The sequence below is a fragment of the Ursus americanus genome, chromosome 17, assembly GCF_024610735.1.
Source record: "Ursus americanus isolate L20-20 chromosome 17, mUrsAme1.1.p, whole genome shotgun sequence".
Classification (NCBI taxonomy): Eukaryota; Metazoa; Chordata; class Mammalia; order Carnivora; family Ursidae; genus Ursus; species Ursus americanus.
This window is the reverse complement of record NC_142143.1, coordinates 51,262,261-51,278,470: the sequence shown is the minus strand read 5'-3', so window position 1 is coordinate 51,278,470 and position 16,210 is coordinate 51,262,261. Positions and strand designations below refer to the sequence as shown.

At 33.0% G+C, this 16,210-nt stretch overlaps 1 protein-coding gene across 7 annotated transcripts in view; it reads left to right on the top strand.

The window, feature by feature from the left end:
- USP15 (ubiquitin specific peptidase 15) overlaps window positions 1-14,314 on the top strand; it is a 113,315-nt gene extending 99,001 nt beyond the window's left edge. For all 7 annotated transcript variants that reach the window (XM_045789689.2, XM_045789688.2, XM_087869004.1 and 4 more), the window contains 11 exons: window positions 1,305-1,388; window positions 1,479-1,573; window positions 1,672-1,863; window positions 2,948-3,063; window positions 3,241-3,513; window positions 3,893-3,963; window positions 4,300-4,415; window positions 5,281-5,430; window positions 7,280-7,383; window positions 10,492-10,580; window positions 13,865-14,314. In XM_045789689.2, coding sequence (XP_045645645.1) covers window positions 1,305-1,388; window positions 1,479-1,573; window positions 1,672-1,863; window positions 2,948-3,063; window positions 3,241-3,513; window positions 3,893-3,963; window positions 4,300-4,415; window positions 5,281-5,430; window positions 7,280-7,383; window positions 10,492-10,580; window positions 13,865-14,047 — 1,473 coding nt within the window. In that variant the 3' untranslated portion in view covers window positions 14,048-14,314. The remainder of the gene's footprint in view (window positions 1-1,304; window positions 1,389-1,478; window positions 1,574-1,671; window positions 1,864-2,947; window positions 3,064-3,240; window positions 3,514-3,892; window positions 3,964-4,299; window positions 4,416-5,280; window positions 5,431-7,279; window positions 7,384-10,491; window positions 10,581-13,864) is intronic.
- The last annotated feature ends 1,896 nt before the right edge of the window (window positions 14,315-16,210 follow it).

Genomic DNA, 16,210 nt, shown 5'->3' with positions numbered 1-16,210 from the left:
TTGGAGGAAGTAACAATTCAAATACAAAATGATAGGCTTATTAACAGTGTGCTTTAACCAGCTAGAGAGGAAAGGGAAATTAGCTGAGTTAACCCACTTGATGAGGAATTTGACAACTTTGGTAACAGATTGAAGATGAGGACAAAAGCTAGGGGTGGATTAGTAAGTGAATGTGAAGTGAGGAAGTTAAGATAATCAGTGTAGACGTTACTTTTAACAAGGTTATTTATAAAGCAGAGGAGAAAAGGAGATAGAGGGAAGGCAGTGAGGGACTGGTTTCTCTTTTCTTTCTTTCTTTCCTTTTTTTTTTTTTTTTGAGAGACTTGTAAATTATTCCATTGCTTATATAAGAATCGGGGCAAAATGGGGTAAAGGATGATTGCTGGTTCCCGAGGAAATAGAACAGGATAGGATTCAGAGCATAGATGCTAGGGTTAGCCTTAGATGGGAAGGGTGACACCTGATTCTCTTTCCATGTGTAGAAAGACACGGAGAAAGGATCTTTTAGAAGGTTTGTTGGAGGACACAAAGTTGGAGATTTTCCTATCCAGTAGCCTTTTTGTTTGTTTGTTTGTTTGTTTCTATTCTATGGATAGTGAAGGGAGAGGTGGTAAAATAGGAAGCCTAAGGAATGGTGGAGATTTTATATAGTTACTGAGAGAAATGAAGGAAGAAGCAAATAAGGGATGCACAGAATTTCTGGCTAGTGTTGAATGATCAGTTAAGACTTGAGCACTGTGAATTTGTAGCAAACCAGTCTCTAAAGTTGGTCCGTTTTCTGCAGCAGATCTGAACAGCTCTAAAAAAGTATAGCAAGAATAAAATTGAATAACAAAATAGTTAAGGTTTTGCAGTGCGGTAGTTGAAGTGATGAATCATTTGGGATCTAGATGGAAGGGCATGAAGACAGTAGGAAGCTTAAACCAGGAGAAAATTGAGAATTAAAAGGACTAGAGCTCTAAATGCAAGCCAAAAATGGGAAAGAATGAGTTTCCAGGAAAAGTAATTAATGGTTAGTCTGATAAGAGTTTAAGATATCAGAGATGGAGCAAGTATATGACAGAGTGCAAGAAGTGAACTACAGATGAATGTAAGTGTGGGTCTTTGAATCAAAGAGCCAAGGAACAGTAAGGCTAAGATAAATTATCCATATAGACATTGTCAGCTAGGATTATGGTAGGATTGGAAAAAGACACTGTAAACCAAATACCAAGTGAATGTGAGGAAGCATCCGTGAGTTCAGTTTCATCTACCGAGTATTTTTTCCAAAGTAATAAATTCACTACAGTTTTTTTGTTTTTTAGTACAAAGTGGTTGTCCCCAAAATTGGAAACATACTTGATCTTTGTACAGCATTGTCTGCTTTGTCAGGAGTACCTGCAGATAAGGTAAGGTGTTTCTGGGTTTGAAGTATATAAGTTGGAGTTTAGTTTTTCAGTGATGTAAAACCAGCTTAATAGAAATTTATTTCCTTTTAGATGATAGTTACTGATATATACAATCATAGATTTCACAGAATATTCGCTATGGATGAAAACCTTAGTAGTATTATGGAACGGGATGATATTTATGTGTAAGTATAAAATTCATTGTGCAAAAATTACTTGGGAAAAAAATTCAGAAGAAATAACATAAAAGTTTCAGAGTTTATGGTCAGTTTTGTCCTTATAGGTTTGAAATTAACATCAATAGGACAGAAGATACAGAGCATGTGATTATTCCTGTTTGCCTAAGAGAAAAATTTAGACACTCAAGTTATACCCACCATACTGGCTCTTCACTTTTTGGTCAACCTTTTCTTATGGCTGTGCCACGAAATAATACTGAAGATAAACTCTATAATCTCCTGCTTTTGAGAATGTGGTAAGTGGCAGACAATTCTACATTAAAAATGAATGATAGACTAGTTAAAAATAAATGTGCAGGGGCGCCTGGAGGCTCAGTCATTAAGCATCTGCCTTCGGCTCAGGGCGTGATCCCAGAGTCCTGGGATCGAGCCCCACATCAGGCTTCTCAGCTGGGAGCCTGATTCTTCCACTCCTACTCCCCCTGCTTGTGTTCCCTCTCTCGCTGGCTGTCTCTCTGTCAAATAAATAAAATCTTTAAAACAAACAAATAAATGTGCAGTGTACTATCAGAATATAATTTGATAAGCTTGTATTATCTCAACTTTGTTTAAACAGGTAGCAATTTACAAAATCAAATTATAGTTTAATTCAGTTTCCTGATCATGTTAAACACATTACTGAGGTAATTGCAAACCCAGAAAGCATGAATTCTTCTAGCTGTTTCAAACCAGTTTACAGTTGGAAGAAAATAGGAATTTGTCATACATGCACTCTGAAATTATAACAAATTTCAGATGCTTCGTTTCTTTATACACTTTGCCAGTTCAAGAACTCCTACTAATGGTTTTATTTAAAAGGATAAACTTTCATGGTTGATAGTATTTTAAGCCAACCCCTTTTTGTCTTCCTAAAACCTTGATTTGATATAATCAAAACTGCCATTTGATCCCTTTTATTTTATCCTTTGTAACTGACATAGTGTTCTTCTTGCATACCAATTTTAATCATTATAGTCCCATAATCCATACATAAAGATCACATTATACAGTTGTAAGTGATCTTAGTAATAATACATATATCATCTAAATGAGGATATTTATATAATAAGTTTAAGTCAAGAAATTATTTGCCACAAACTTTTAACATAGATGTTAAAACCCTAGAAGTAACAAATCACCTTCTTTCTTTTTATGAAGACAACCAAAACAGAAATGATTAGTCACTTGCACTTACGGTACTATATCCTGAGTTTAATTTATCCTTGAATCTACTAAATGACCACTATTACTCCATTAAAAAGTTTTGTTTTACTGAAAGAATGGAAAACTTTTTTTTTTAAGTTTTTACCTTCATTTGTTTGATTTCTGATTTTATTTAAGCCGATATGTCAAAATATCTACTGAAACTGAGGAAACCGAAGGATCCCTACACTGCTGTAAGGACCAAAATATTAATGGGAATGGCCCAAATGGCATACATGAAGAAGGCTCACCAAGTAAGACTTTACTGTTAAATTATAAAACCTTTCACGTGGATTATTGCCTCAGAAAAAAAGAAGATGGGGATTAAGGAACTAAAAAATCTCTTCAAGCCTGGGAAAAATAATGTTAATATTAATAACTTTTAAATGTAGCATTGGGTTTATTTAAAGACTTCTAATATCTAAAATTAGGTGAAATGGAAACAGATGAGCCAGATGATGAATCCAGCCAGGATCAAGAACTTCCCTCCGAGAATGAAAACAGTCAGTCTGAAGATTCAGTTGGAGGAGATAATGATTCTGAAAATGGATTATGTACTGAGGAAACTTGCAAAGGTCAACTCACGGGACACAAAAAAAGATTGTTTACATTCCAGTTCAACAATTTAGGCAATACTGATATCAACTACATCAAAGATGATACCAGGCATATAAGATTTGATGAAAGGCAGCTTAGGCTAGATGGTAAGTGTGAAAACTGGCTTGAACACTGAACTTGAGCAAAGCATGTTATTATTTTAGGTGAAAACGGTGAAATTGAGCAGTCATGAAAAGTAACATTTACTTTATAAATCTGTATTTATATCTTAAATGAAAAGTCTTAATCTCTAAGTATACTAAAACACGTCACTGTTATTAAATGGAGGTTAGACTTATGCTTAAATTTTGTATCTTTTTTTTAACTCCTTAAATTTTTAATGGCTTGGAAACAGCAATTTATCCTGATCACCTAGTGCAAATAGAAAAGACTGTTTATTGTAGTAAATATCTTAACATTAAAATATACTAATTTTAATGAAGGCATATTAAGTTTTAAAGAAAAAAAATATGTTTTCCATCTTAGAAAGATCTTTTCTTGCTTTGGATTGGGATCCTGATTTGAAAAAAAGATATTTTGATGAAAATGCTGCTGAGGTAAGTCATCACTCGTCCCATATCTTTCCCATGTTGATCACAATTTTGTTACACTCTTTTGCTTCTACCAGATGTATTTTGCTAGTAGAAAAATGGTTATGTACTAGAAAAGCCTTGTTGGTTTACAAACATGCTTTCTTTTAACAGTTTTAATCATCCATGTAGGTGTCTATATAGAAGTTTTTTAGAAGTGTGGTGTAAATCTCAGCTGAAATAGGCTTTATAATTCTTTTGAGAAAATTTAGGGGTTTTTCATTACTATTCATAGTAAGATGGTATCACTAAAATGAGTTTTGTTTCATTTGTTCTCTTAACTCAAGAAATACTTCTCTTTAGGATTTTGAAAAGCATGAAAGTGTGGAATATAAGCCTCCTAAAAAACCGTTTGTGAAGTTAAAAGATTGCATTGAGCTTTTTACAACAAAAGAAAAGCTAGGTGCTGAAGATCCCTGGTAAGAGACAAAGTTAAAAAATTACTTCTAATTATTTTTTAAGGATTTATACTGAGGTATGTGATATGTCAAGTTGAAAAAGTGGTAACTAAATTCCCTTTGATATTTTAAATAATAAGCATTTCTTTAAATGATAATAGTTAAAAGTGATTCAAGGGGCACCTGGGTGGCTCAGTGGGTTAAGCGTCTGCCTTTGGCCCAGGTCACAATCCCAGAGTCCTGGGATCAAGCCCTGCATCAGGCTCCTGGCTCAGCCGGGAGCCTGTTTCTTCATCTCCTCCCCACTTGTGCTCTATCTCTCTGTCTCTGTCACTATCTCTCTCTCAAATAAATAAATAAAATCTTTAAAAAGAAAAATGATTCAGATGTTTAAAAGTATTATAATGTTAAGCTTTAATCTCATTACTATATTTTTATAGTAGCCATTTTACAATGGGTAATTTTAGTTACTTTTCCCAAGAATTTTTTGCTGTGCAGCTGTTTTGATAGAAACGTTTTTAGGAAAACATGTTTTGTGGTGTTACTAAGTCCGTTAGAGCCCAGAAGTTTTGAGATTTTCTAATACTTAGATCTCAATATAGGTTTGTGTTCTTTTAGCTTACTAAAATGTAAGTAATCTAGCCTTCATCATTTCTTTGAATACCTATTTACATATTAATTTATAATATTCTAAACCAATTTGATTTACTGAAGATAGATAGATATACCTATCTATCTATCTATCTATCTATGTATCTATCTAAGTCTGGTATATATTAGGCATATAGTGATTGCCCACTGAATAAATGTAAAACTTGCCGAGTGTTTTTTTATCTATTATTTTCATTACCTCTAGCAAGCTTTAAATATTTCTCTTTATTTTTAGGTATTGTCCAAATTGTAAAGAACATCAGCAAGCCACAAAGAAACTGGATTTATGGTCCCTGCCTCCAGTACTTGTGGTACATCTCAAGCGATTTTCTTACAGTCGATACATGAGAGACAAATTGGATACTTTAGTTGATTTTCCCATCAAGTAAGTTTTGATTATGCTTTATAAACATTGGGCAACTATAGGTTCTTAACAAACATCAGGTAGCATTGGATCCAACTTCAGTTTTTGAGTGTATTTGTGAGTAGTTCTAAAAATTTGTAAGAATCAGTAAGAATTTTTATTCCTTTTTAGATATTTTTCAGAGAGCAAAGAGAAAATATATCTTTCTAAACAACAGAATAAAAGTAATTCTGGGGGCGCCTGGGTGGCACAGCGGTTGGGCGTCTGCCTTCGGCTCAGGGCGTGATCCTGGCGATCCGGGATCGAGCCCCACATCAGGCTCCTCCGCTGTGAGCCTGCTTCTTCCTCTCCCACTTCCCCTGCTTGTGTTCCCTCTCTCGCTGGCTGTCTCTCTCTCTGTCGAATAAATAAATAAAATCTTTAAAAAAAAAAAAAAAGTAATTCTGTATTACATTATTATATGGGTCCATTGGCACTGTTTATAAATCTAAGATATTCTATGGAATCAGAGTGATTTTATTTTTCCTAGGAATTATTTCATCATTAATCATCAGTTATTCCTAAGTATGCTTTTTAAAAAACTGAAGTAATATGAAAGAGAATAATGTAATTGCTGAAAAGGATGACACAGTAATAAGTCATCCCTGTTGTGTCATACTTCAGTTTATTGCATTGTTTAGAGTATTACATCATTTTTGTAAAAAGTCTGGAGACAGCATCTTTATAGTCCTTTTTTTTTTTAAGCTTTCACTAAATTTAATTGAGAATTCATAAGACAAAAATGAAATTGTATATTCTCGTTCACATGGTCCAGGAAGGACTTCATCACACAGTATTTTGCATCACACAATAACTTGGCACTCTCCCATTTTGCTAAAAGAACATTGATAGTATTCTTTTATATTTCATATTTGTGCACCAGGTGTTTGATACAGTTAATAACTAGACAACTGCCTTAGGCAGGTGTGTGTGATTAGAAGGAAATGGATGTAATATTGAAAACATTCTTTGGATTGCTTATTTCTGATTGTTGTTTATAAAGTTAAAATTAAAAACATTTTGCAGTTTTTTACCAGAAAAAAATGGTAATTTTCTCCTTAACAAAATTATGAGCCATCAGTTTTCTCAAGAATATAACATTAAAGAGAAAAAAGGAAAATAGCATTTTGACAGTTTTAAGTACAAAAAGAACCAAAAGTAATGATAAGCTGGAATCTATGAGAGGTATCTTTGAAATTTAGAATCATTATTGCTTTTTAATGATGCAAGTCCAAAAAAACGAATAATGATAAGCTATAAAATGGTCATGTTCCAGTTTCATGCATGACAGTTTACAAACAGTTGCATTTCGAAGAATGTTGCCCACTTGGGGTATATAGATTGTCAGAACCAGGAAAATGTAGACCAAATATTGGGGTTTAGATATATCTATATTATTATAATTTTTCTGTGAAAGTTATTTTTCACTATGGTTTATTTGTTCTTAAATACTTAATTACTAAAAACGACTTCAAAAATATGAAAAATTAAAAGGGTCCCAATGGCAAATGGTGATGACTCTTTTACTGTATGTGGAGAGTTAAATGTATTAGCATAAAAACATTAATCTGAATAAACAGCAGTCAGTAGACAGTTTTAAAATTCCCAACCCCTAAGAAAAATCTTGCCAAAATATTCAGACTCAGGTGTGTGTGTGTGTGTGTGTGTATACATATATATGATATATTTTAGTTTTTTGACTCTTAGTGATTTCTTTAGTGAGAGAGATATTTTTTATATAAATGAGAGTCAAGTAACATTGACAGAAGATAATAGAATTCATGACATTTAGGGAAAACAAAACTAACTCTATCTCTTTGTTAATAAACAGTGACCTGGATATGTCGGAATTCCTAATTAATCCAAATGCAGGTCCTTGTCGCTATAATTTGATTGCTGTTTCCAACCACTATGGAGGGATGGGAGGAGGACACTGTAAGTGAGTTTACTACCATTTTGCTAAAATCATGATGTTTGCTGCCTGCAGACTTTTTCCTTAAGATATTTATTACTTAAAGGGAAAATGTAGGGTTGCCTGGCTGGCTGGCTGGCTGGCTTGGTCGGTAGCATGTGACTCTTGATCTTGGGGTTGTGATTTGAGCCCTACATTGGGTGTGGAGCCTACTAAAAAAGAAAAAGGGAAAATGTAAAATGTGTTTTACATATAGTAATTGTCAATAAATGTTGATTAATGAATGAATTAGCTTTTGAAAGTTTTTTTTTTAACATCAGGAGTAGAGAATTGAGTTAATCATACTTCTCAGTTTAATGCGTGGGACATCTCTTCTCAGGACTCCTGTCCTTTTCCATTCTCCTTCCTCTTTCCCTTCCTAAAATGCTTGGTGTATGTGTTGTTACAAATCATGCATCATTATTAATTTTTATATAATTGGTATACTGTGTTATAGATCTTACATTTTTCTCATAACTCGTAAGACTTATCCATGTTACTTTGTGTCCATTTAGTTCATTGCTTCTAACCACTCAGGACTTACATCTACCATATTTTATCTTTCTGCTCACTTCATGGTGGTCATCCATATGCCTTTAACTTTCTACCACCACAAGACTGATAAACATCTTTGTTTATAGTCCCCCATGTGAGAATTTCTTTGCGCAACATACCCAGAAGTAAGATTGCTGGGTTATAGAATATTCACGTACTGCCAGATGGCTCTCCAGGACAGTTATACCAGTCCACACTCTCCAGTTGATAGATTTTTCTGTTGAACTATCTGCATTCCTGGGATAAACCCTCCTTACCTTTTTAAGTTTTTTTTTTAATATATAAATGTTGTATATTTAAAAAAAATTCTTTTTTAATTCCCAGTTGAATTTGGTTAACTAATTTTTGTTAGTGTTAAAATTTCATTCATAAGTGAAATGGTCTTCTGATTTTTTATATTGCTCTTTCTTTGGAGTCAAGATTACAGTCTACTCTAATAATAAAGAGGCTGAGATATTTTAGTCTTTTTCTGTATCCTAAAGCAGGTAGTGTAGTATAGGAATTAATTATTCATGAAAGTCTAGTAGAATTCACCTGTAAAATTATCTGGGCTTCACACCCATAAATTTTTCTATTTATGTCATGCTTATTGAAATCTATTCAGTTTTCTTTTTCCCAAGATGTATGCTTTATGGGATTTTCTATTTTTCTAGAAGTTTTCTAGTTTGAGAATAGTTACATATAATACCGTTATGCTATGCCTTTGTCCCTTTTTTGTTCTTCTATTTTCTTTTTAGTCCATTTTCCCAGAGGTCTATCTTACTAATCTGTTCAAAGAATTAGCTTTCCACTTTATTAAGTTTTTCTTTTTATTATTACATATGTATTCTCTCTCATTGATTTCTTCTCTTCCCTTTGTTGTGTTTTTCTTTTTGTTACTTTGTGTTTGCTCTGTTGCTCTATTTTTAACTTTTGATTTGAATGCTTTATTAGCTTTTGCTTTACATTTTTTCTCCTCTCTTTAAGGCTATAATTAAAGCTATAAATTTCCCTCTAACTACTGCTTTATCTCTATTCCATAAACTTTGAAATGTAGTCGTTTCATCTACTTTAAATTCTGTATGTATTTTTAATTTCCTTTATGATTTTCTAATTAGTCCAGGGCACTTAATCATATGCTTTTCCAAACGTATGGGTTTTTTTAAAGCTCTCCTTTTGTCTTAATTTTAATTTTATTACATAATGGAAATACTGCCTGTATTGTATTAATCCTTAGTTTATTAAAGTGTCCATGTACCTTAATACATGGTCTGTTTGTAAAATGTTTGTGTGCTTGAAAAACATATATTCCCCATCCAGACGTAGTATTCTATATTTCTCTTATATTTGAAGCCTATCTAGTTATTTTTTATATTTTGTTATATTTCTGAGAATTTGTCAGAATTCTTATTAAAATGTTGATTTATCTATTTCTACTAACAATTTTATTAGTTGTTTTGCATTATTAGTTTCATTCATGTTTAAAGTGGTAGCTCTTCTTTCTCTGTTGTTCCTTTTACCAGTCTTTGACATATTTTTTCTTTTGGTATCACTTGGTTTGCAAACTCTGGGCGCCTTTTTGTTGGATTTGTCTCTTATAAACCATTTTATTGCTAGATCTTGTCCTTTTATTTAATGTTTGTTTTAATTGTGGGTACAGTCGTCTTCAGTTCAACTGACAAACTTAAAACCCACAATAGGCTACACCCAGAAGAGCAATAATTTTGTTTTGTGAGGGGTAGAACAATTTAGAAGATGTAACCTATAAGGTGTCACTTTTTAGAAGTTATGACAGCAAATAATTATTTTGCAGACGTTTGTGACTTTGTTTCCTCAGTTATTGGATAGTTCAGACAAAGCATGGGATGTATAAAGGGGACATTTTTAACTTTTAAAGATAAAGCAAATCTTTAAAAATTGTACAGATAAATTAATTTTTTTTTCCTCTTGCTCAGTGCTTTTGTTAAAGACTGAAAAAGATTTTGGTGTAAAAACTACTACAAATTAATGGGATAGTATTACTGAAAAAAATTTGTCATACAAAATTTAAATTATGATTAAAATGTCAAACTCTGGAGTCAGAGACAGACCTGGGTTTAAGTGCTAACTCAGCCACTTAACAGCTTTACTGTTACATATTAAACTTCTCTTGATGCCTCACTTCCCCCATTTCTAAAGTTAGAGGAATAATAATACCTTTTGTATGAGATAATTAATATATGTGAAGTACATAACACTATACCTGGTCCACAGTAAGCACTTCATAAGTGTTAATTCCCATTTGTTGTCATTAGTATTATTCTGTGAACTGAAAAATAATAAATCTATTCTGTTTGTCCTTGGGATGAAAAAGTCACAGATTTCAACGTATTTGAAAAATATCTTAGGCATTTAGACTGTAGGAATCAGTTGCATGTGTAATAGATAGGCTTTGTGTAGATGATTGTCATGTAATTTTAATATGTATTCCTTATATAGATGATTGTAAAGTTTTGCGAGTTCCCCCCAGGAAACCATAGATCATTTCAGTCACAGAAGTGATTATATTTTTTCATTAGATACTGCTTTCGCAAAAAATAAAGATGATGGAAAATGGTACTACTTTGATGACAGTAGTGTCTCAACTGCGTCTGAAGACCAGATTGTGGTAAGTGTGTCTTTATTTCCTGAAAATCACAGAATCCACTTTTTTAAAAGCTCCCATGGAACACTGCAGTCTATATTTTAGCAGTTTCTAATAGTTAAGAGAGACTTTCTCTGATTTAAAGAAATGTAAAGTTGTGTCCTCTAAGTGGAAATTTGTCTCCAAATTTGCCCACTAACAAAAGCATCAATTGCATCATGAAAATTTTTCTGATAGTTTTCAACATGAAAAGTGGCATTTTCTAATGAAAATAATTAAATTTTCCTTTGGAAAATAGGTTCAGACATTTTGGGACACTGACTACTTAAAATTAGAGTACTAAAATAGAAAAAAAAAAATTCTTTAAGGGCCTTCCTTGCCATACCTATGATTTTTAAAAGTAAAGTCTTATCCTTTGTAACACTTAAACATTTAGACTCAAAATTACGTGATTAGATGAAGCAAATTACAGGATTTTTTTTAAAAAGTTAACCTTGAGGATCTGTTACTCTGATATTTTCTGAATAGTAGAAAAATGAGGAAGTAACGTCTATTCATATTTGCATCAGTTTATCAGCCAAAATATTGGTATTAGTTTTGCTTCCCAGCAGAGCATATTTTTATTATCAAATATTGATTGGTGAGGGGATGACAGGTTTATTCTAAGAAGAAAGCTAAGACTTGGCTTAATAAGGGTTTATTTTACTATTAAAGTTTGCCTTTCTAAAATTTGACTGCTTAATCACAATAGTACAAATAGTGAAAAGTGTAGTATTTGCTCCTGTGAGCATGGAGCTCATATTTCCCATTTAAATTTTATATTCTTTGAGGACAGAAACTAGCTTTTTCTTTAGTTTGTAATGCCTTAAAAGTCTTCAACTTCTATTGTTCAGTTTAGTAAATTAATAAACTTCTGAGCCCAATTATTGGCATAGTTTTAACCCATCATTGGGTGAACAGATATGAAATAATTTTGAGTTGTTTCTCTACAGATATTTTATATACTTATCTACATGTGTATATGTATTATGTACTGTTGCTTATCTCCCTATAGCTATAACACAAAACAAAGAGACTTGAATGCCATTATTTTTTAAATATGTATATGCCTAAGTTAATTACATTTCCAGTTTATATTTAGACTTCTGATTTCAAGTCTCAGCCATCACTTTTTTTTTCAATTGTGTTCTTCTGTCTAAATCTCCCAACCAAAACATCCTGAAATTGCCTAAAGTGATGATAACTTGATTTAGTAACAATTATTTGAGTAACTTCTTTATATAGGACTCAATTCTAAACAAGATTAAAAGACAGCTATCTCTAACTTCAAGAGGCTTAAAGTCCAGAGATGACAGGAAGTAAATTAACAGCTGTATCATAAGTACTATTAAACATCTTGACTACATGGAAACAGGACAGCCATCTCTCCACTGATTTAGGGTTTAAGAAGATAGGACCAGTGTACGGAAGTTTGCATGAGAAAGCAGTGTTTGACCTGAGTCTTCAACTTTGCAAATGGAAGTAAATTAAACAAAAGAAGTAAAGGTGTTCTAAGCAGAGAAAACAGTAGCTACAAAAGCAAGGAGGCATGACAGAACATGGTATTTAGGAAAACAGCAAATAATTTGGTATTACTGAAAGGACATACTTGTTAAGAGTATGGGGCAGAAATCAGGCTAAAGCTAAAGTTGGCAATCATCAAAAAAGATGATATTCTACACGGTTTAGAGCTTTTCTTAAAGACTGTGAGAAGCATGGGTGATTATTAAGCCAATAGAACATTATTAAATTTGGAAGGCACTGAGAAAAGAAGCAGAAAGACCATTACAGCCTCCAGCAAAAAGAAAGCTGTCATGTCATTTTTGCCATACAAGCTTCTAAATTTAAAGTTGTGGTAGTAATGTATAGACAAGGGGGAAATGGATTTATAAGATAGTTCCTGGATAGAATTAATAGAATTTGATCAAGATTGGATATAAATAAAGACATAGAAATGCAAAGAGGGAGAAGTTGAGTATGACTTAACTTCAGCATTTACCACAATAGGAAATATAGGAAGAAAATTCGCTGTTGAAATTTGAGCTACCTGTATGATAGCTCTGGGGAAATTTCCACTAGGTTGTGGGACTAACGGCACTAGAATCCAGGAGTGAGAACTAGCTTAAATTATAAATTTGCATCATTAATCTTTGGTAGCAGTTGAAGCCATAGGTTTTAATGAATGACCTAGTGAGAAGATACAGATTGAGAAAGAGTGGTGGGCAGAGGACCGAACATGATTTTTTTTTTAAGGTTAGGACTTAATGAGCCCACAAAAAAGTCAGAAGCAACTATGGAGATAGAAGATCTAAGGAAAGGGGCGCCTGGGTGGCGCAGTCGTTAAGCGTCTGCCTTTGGCTCAGGGCATGATCCCAGCGTTCTGGGATCAAGCCCCACATCAGGCTCCTCTCCTAGGAGCCTGCTTCTTCCTCTCCCACTCCCCCTGCTTGTGTTCCCTCTCGCTGTCTGTCTCTCTCTGTCAAATAAATTTTTAAAAAGAAGAAGAAGAAGATCTAAGGAAAAGGAGTGTCACAAAAGCCAAAAATTATTTGATTCGGGAAAGAGGAGTAGTAAAGCATTAAATGCTACAGAGAGATTGACTAAAAGAACTTTAAAAAGCACCCATTTAATTTGTCTATAGCAGGTTATTGCCCCTAGTGAAGGGCATTTCATTAGAATGATTGGGGCAACAGATCATACTGAATTGTGAAAAATGAACATTCCATGACTCTGTCTGCCATCCTGGCAGCTGGAGGAAGGTGGTAGGGATTTAGGATGGGAAAGACGAGTATTTATTATGCCAAGTAGTCCACTAGGTAAGAACTTACTAAAGATTAACATGGTGATGATGAATGGAGCAGTATCCTTAAGACAGTAGGAAAAGCTGGACTCTAAAGCAAACTTAAAGTGAAGCGATTAGTATTAGAAAGAAGCTTACCTTTTCCTTAGAGATAGAAGGGAAGAGGCATAGAATTGTTTCATGTTAGAGTAACTAGGTTAATCTGTGATATAGTTAAATTTACTTATCTGTTCAACCAATGTAATAGAGAATAAAAATGTTAATTCTAGTGACTATTCTTCCTTTATTATATATAGAAGTCATCTTATATTTAAACCAATTTCAGTAACTTCCATTTGACCATGTGTGGTTTTTCTATTTGATCTATGCCCTGTCACCAAATTCGGTTACCAGCTGAAAAATTCATAGTATACTTAATGAGATCTTTGAGAATCATGACCATATTAACATGCTTTGTTTGTTTCAACAGTCCAAAGCGGCATATGTACTCTTCTACCAGAGACAAGACACTTTCAGTGGAACTGGCTTTTTTCCTCTTGACCGAGAAACTAAAGGTGCTTCAGCTGCCACAGGCATCCCGTTAGAAAGTGATGACGATAGCAATGATAATGACAATGATATAGAAAACGAAAACTGTATGCACACTAACTAATGAAAGTCCTAGAAGCCATAAAAGAGAGACTTTCCTGCTGGTGGTGTCTATTGAAATGATCAAGTTACCCACCACATTAAACAAAAGTCTGAGATGGGGAGTTTCAGATAACCGAATGTAAATCCTTTATCAGATTTTAACTTGTGCAGTACTTGAAGTGAAACACAATGAAAACTTTAACAGAAATTGTCTCTTAATACATTTACAGTCTTGTAATTACAAGCTAAATATATATAGGAAATCACAAATAAATCCCTTTTAAGTTTGCTGCTGTTTTGATGAATTATGTTTTCTTTAATTTTTTGGATGTGAGTTAATTGATGACAAATGTTAAATTTGTGGATGTTGGTCATTTATTTTGCTCTACTAATACTGCAAGAAAACTGGCTGAACTTAGTTTTTGGATAATCTAGTTCATGTGCATTAGGCTGCCACATATATTACTATGATATTTAGCTGCAGTATCAACGCGGCATAAATACTGCAGTAATATTCTTAGAAAACCAAATTTTCAAATCTATCCCTGGTAATTAACATGGGCCTATTAAAAAACCAAATCATGATATAAGAAACAATCTTGGAAAAGTTATTTTCTTTTTTAGTATCATTAAAATCCAGAATATTATATTCATCTTACTGCTGCTGTGGAAACAGGTTCTAGATTTCACACTCCATCTAAAATCAATTTTCAGTTAAATGTAAGTATTTTTTACTGCTATTGGGATCTATTCCTTAGATATTAAAAGATTTTTTGACTTGCTTTAAAATGCATATCTTTAATCTGGTGTTAGTCAAAAATTAAAATTTTTGCTGTTTTTCTCTACCCCATTTTTTGGTAATTTGGCAACTGATAGCTCTTCCAATTATTGTATTATAAGGACAGACTTAAAGTATTCTGCATCCATAGTAATAATTACATCAAGCTTAGATGAGAAATTTTTTTCGTATACTGGCCTTTAAATCATTAATGGACAATTGGCTTTAAAGGTAGGTCTGTTAACTTTCTTTGTGTGTTCCTGATGGAATTCACCATAGCCTTACAGCTTTTCTCAGAAGGTAACTTGTTATAAGAAAATTGGCATTTGCATGTTCTAGAGTCAGAACCTGTATAGTATATAAAGCATACAAACCTTGAATTTGATTTTAGTTCACAACATTCAAGGATCCAGGATGCCAAAAATATATGTGAACATTTGAAACATTTTTCATTTGCTGCTTTTTCCCTTTAATCTAGTTGAAAGAATGTATTGTCGATTGGCATACAATACTGCCTTTAATAGAAAATCTAAATGCTGGGGCACATTTCACATATCGACTACCTGAGAAATTGCTTTGTGTCCCACTGTTATTAAAGCAAAAAGTATAATGTTCTTCACTTGAACTAATCAAATACAATAGATATAAATTGTGTATTGTAAATAAAAGTTCACTCTGTGAGTGCACATTTTGGTAAATTATTTATTTATGTTAGCATTTAAAAGTAAAAAGAAAAAAAATGCATTTGACCAGGATAAATGAGGTATGTTGATCATGGCTTTGCTTTATACCTTGATATTAAAGCTGGTTTTTCATCCTGGTATTTTAAAAGCTGCTTTGGGTTTTTTTTTTTTTTTCTTTTCTTTTTTCTTTCTTTTCTTCTTCTTTTTTTTTTTTAATGTAAACTAACCTCCTGCATGACAGAGGTTAAAATTTTGTCTGCACTTGAGTTCACTTGAGTTTACATTTGAAATGTGCATGTTTATTTATACAGATTTCAATAAAGCTATTTAAGGCCTTATTTAGTCTTTTATTTCTTACTCTGAATCTTTTCATAAAAACCCCCTATTTTATGGGCAGGTGACTATGTGATAGACTTTTTAGTTATTGTGTAATTGAAGATAAAAAGGAAAGCATGTCAAAGTAAAGCAAATCCTCTTAAGGATTTGTTTCAAAGTTGATTTTTTAACTTAAATATTCATTATATTTGTGCACCTACTAATCACTGTTCTATAGTCTTAAGATAGAGCCTTAAACAAGCATCCCTCCACTCACAGAGCTTGCAGTCTTTTTGTTGTCTACCAACTAAGAAACTCCATTTTTCGGAGGTTTAAAGAAAAACCAAAATTAATTTTTTCCAGCTCTAGATTGTACTCTCCACCCCAGCTGTCGATAGAGACCCATTTC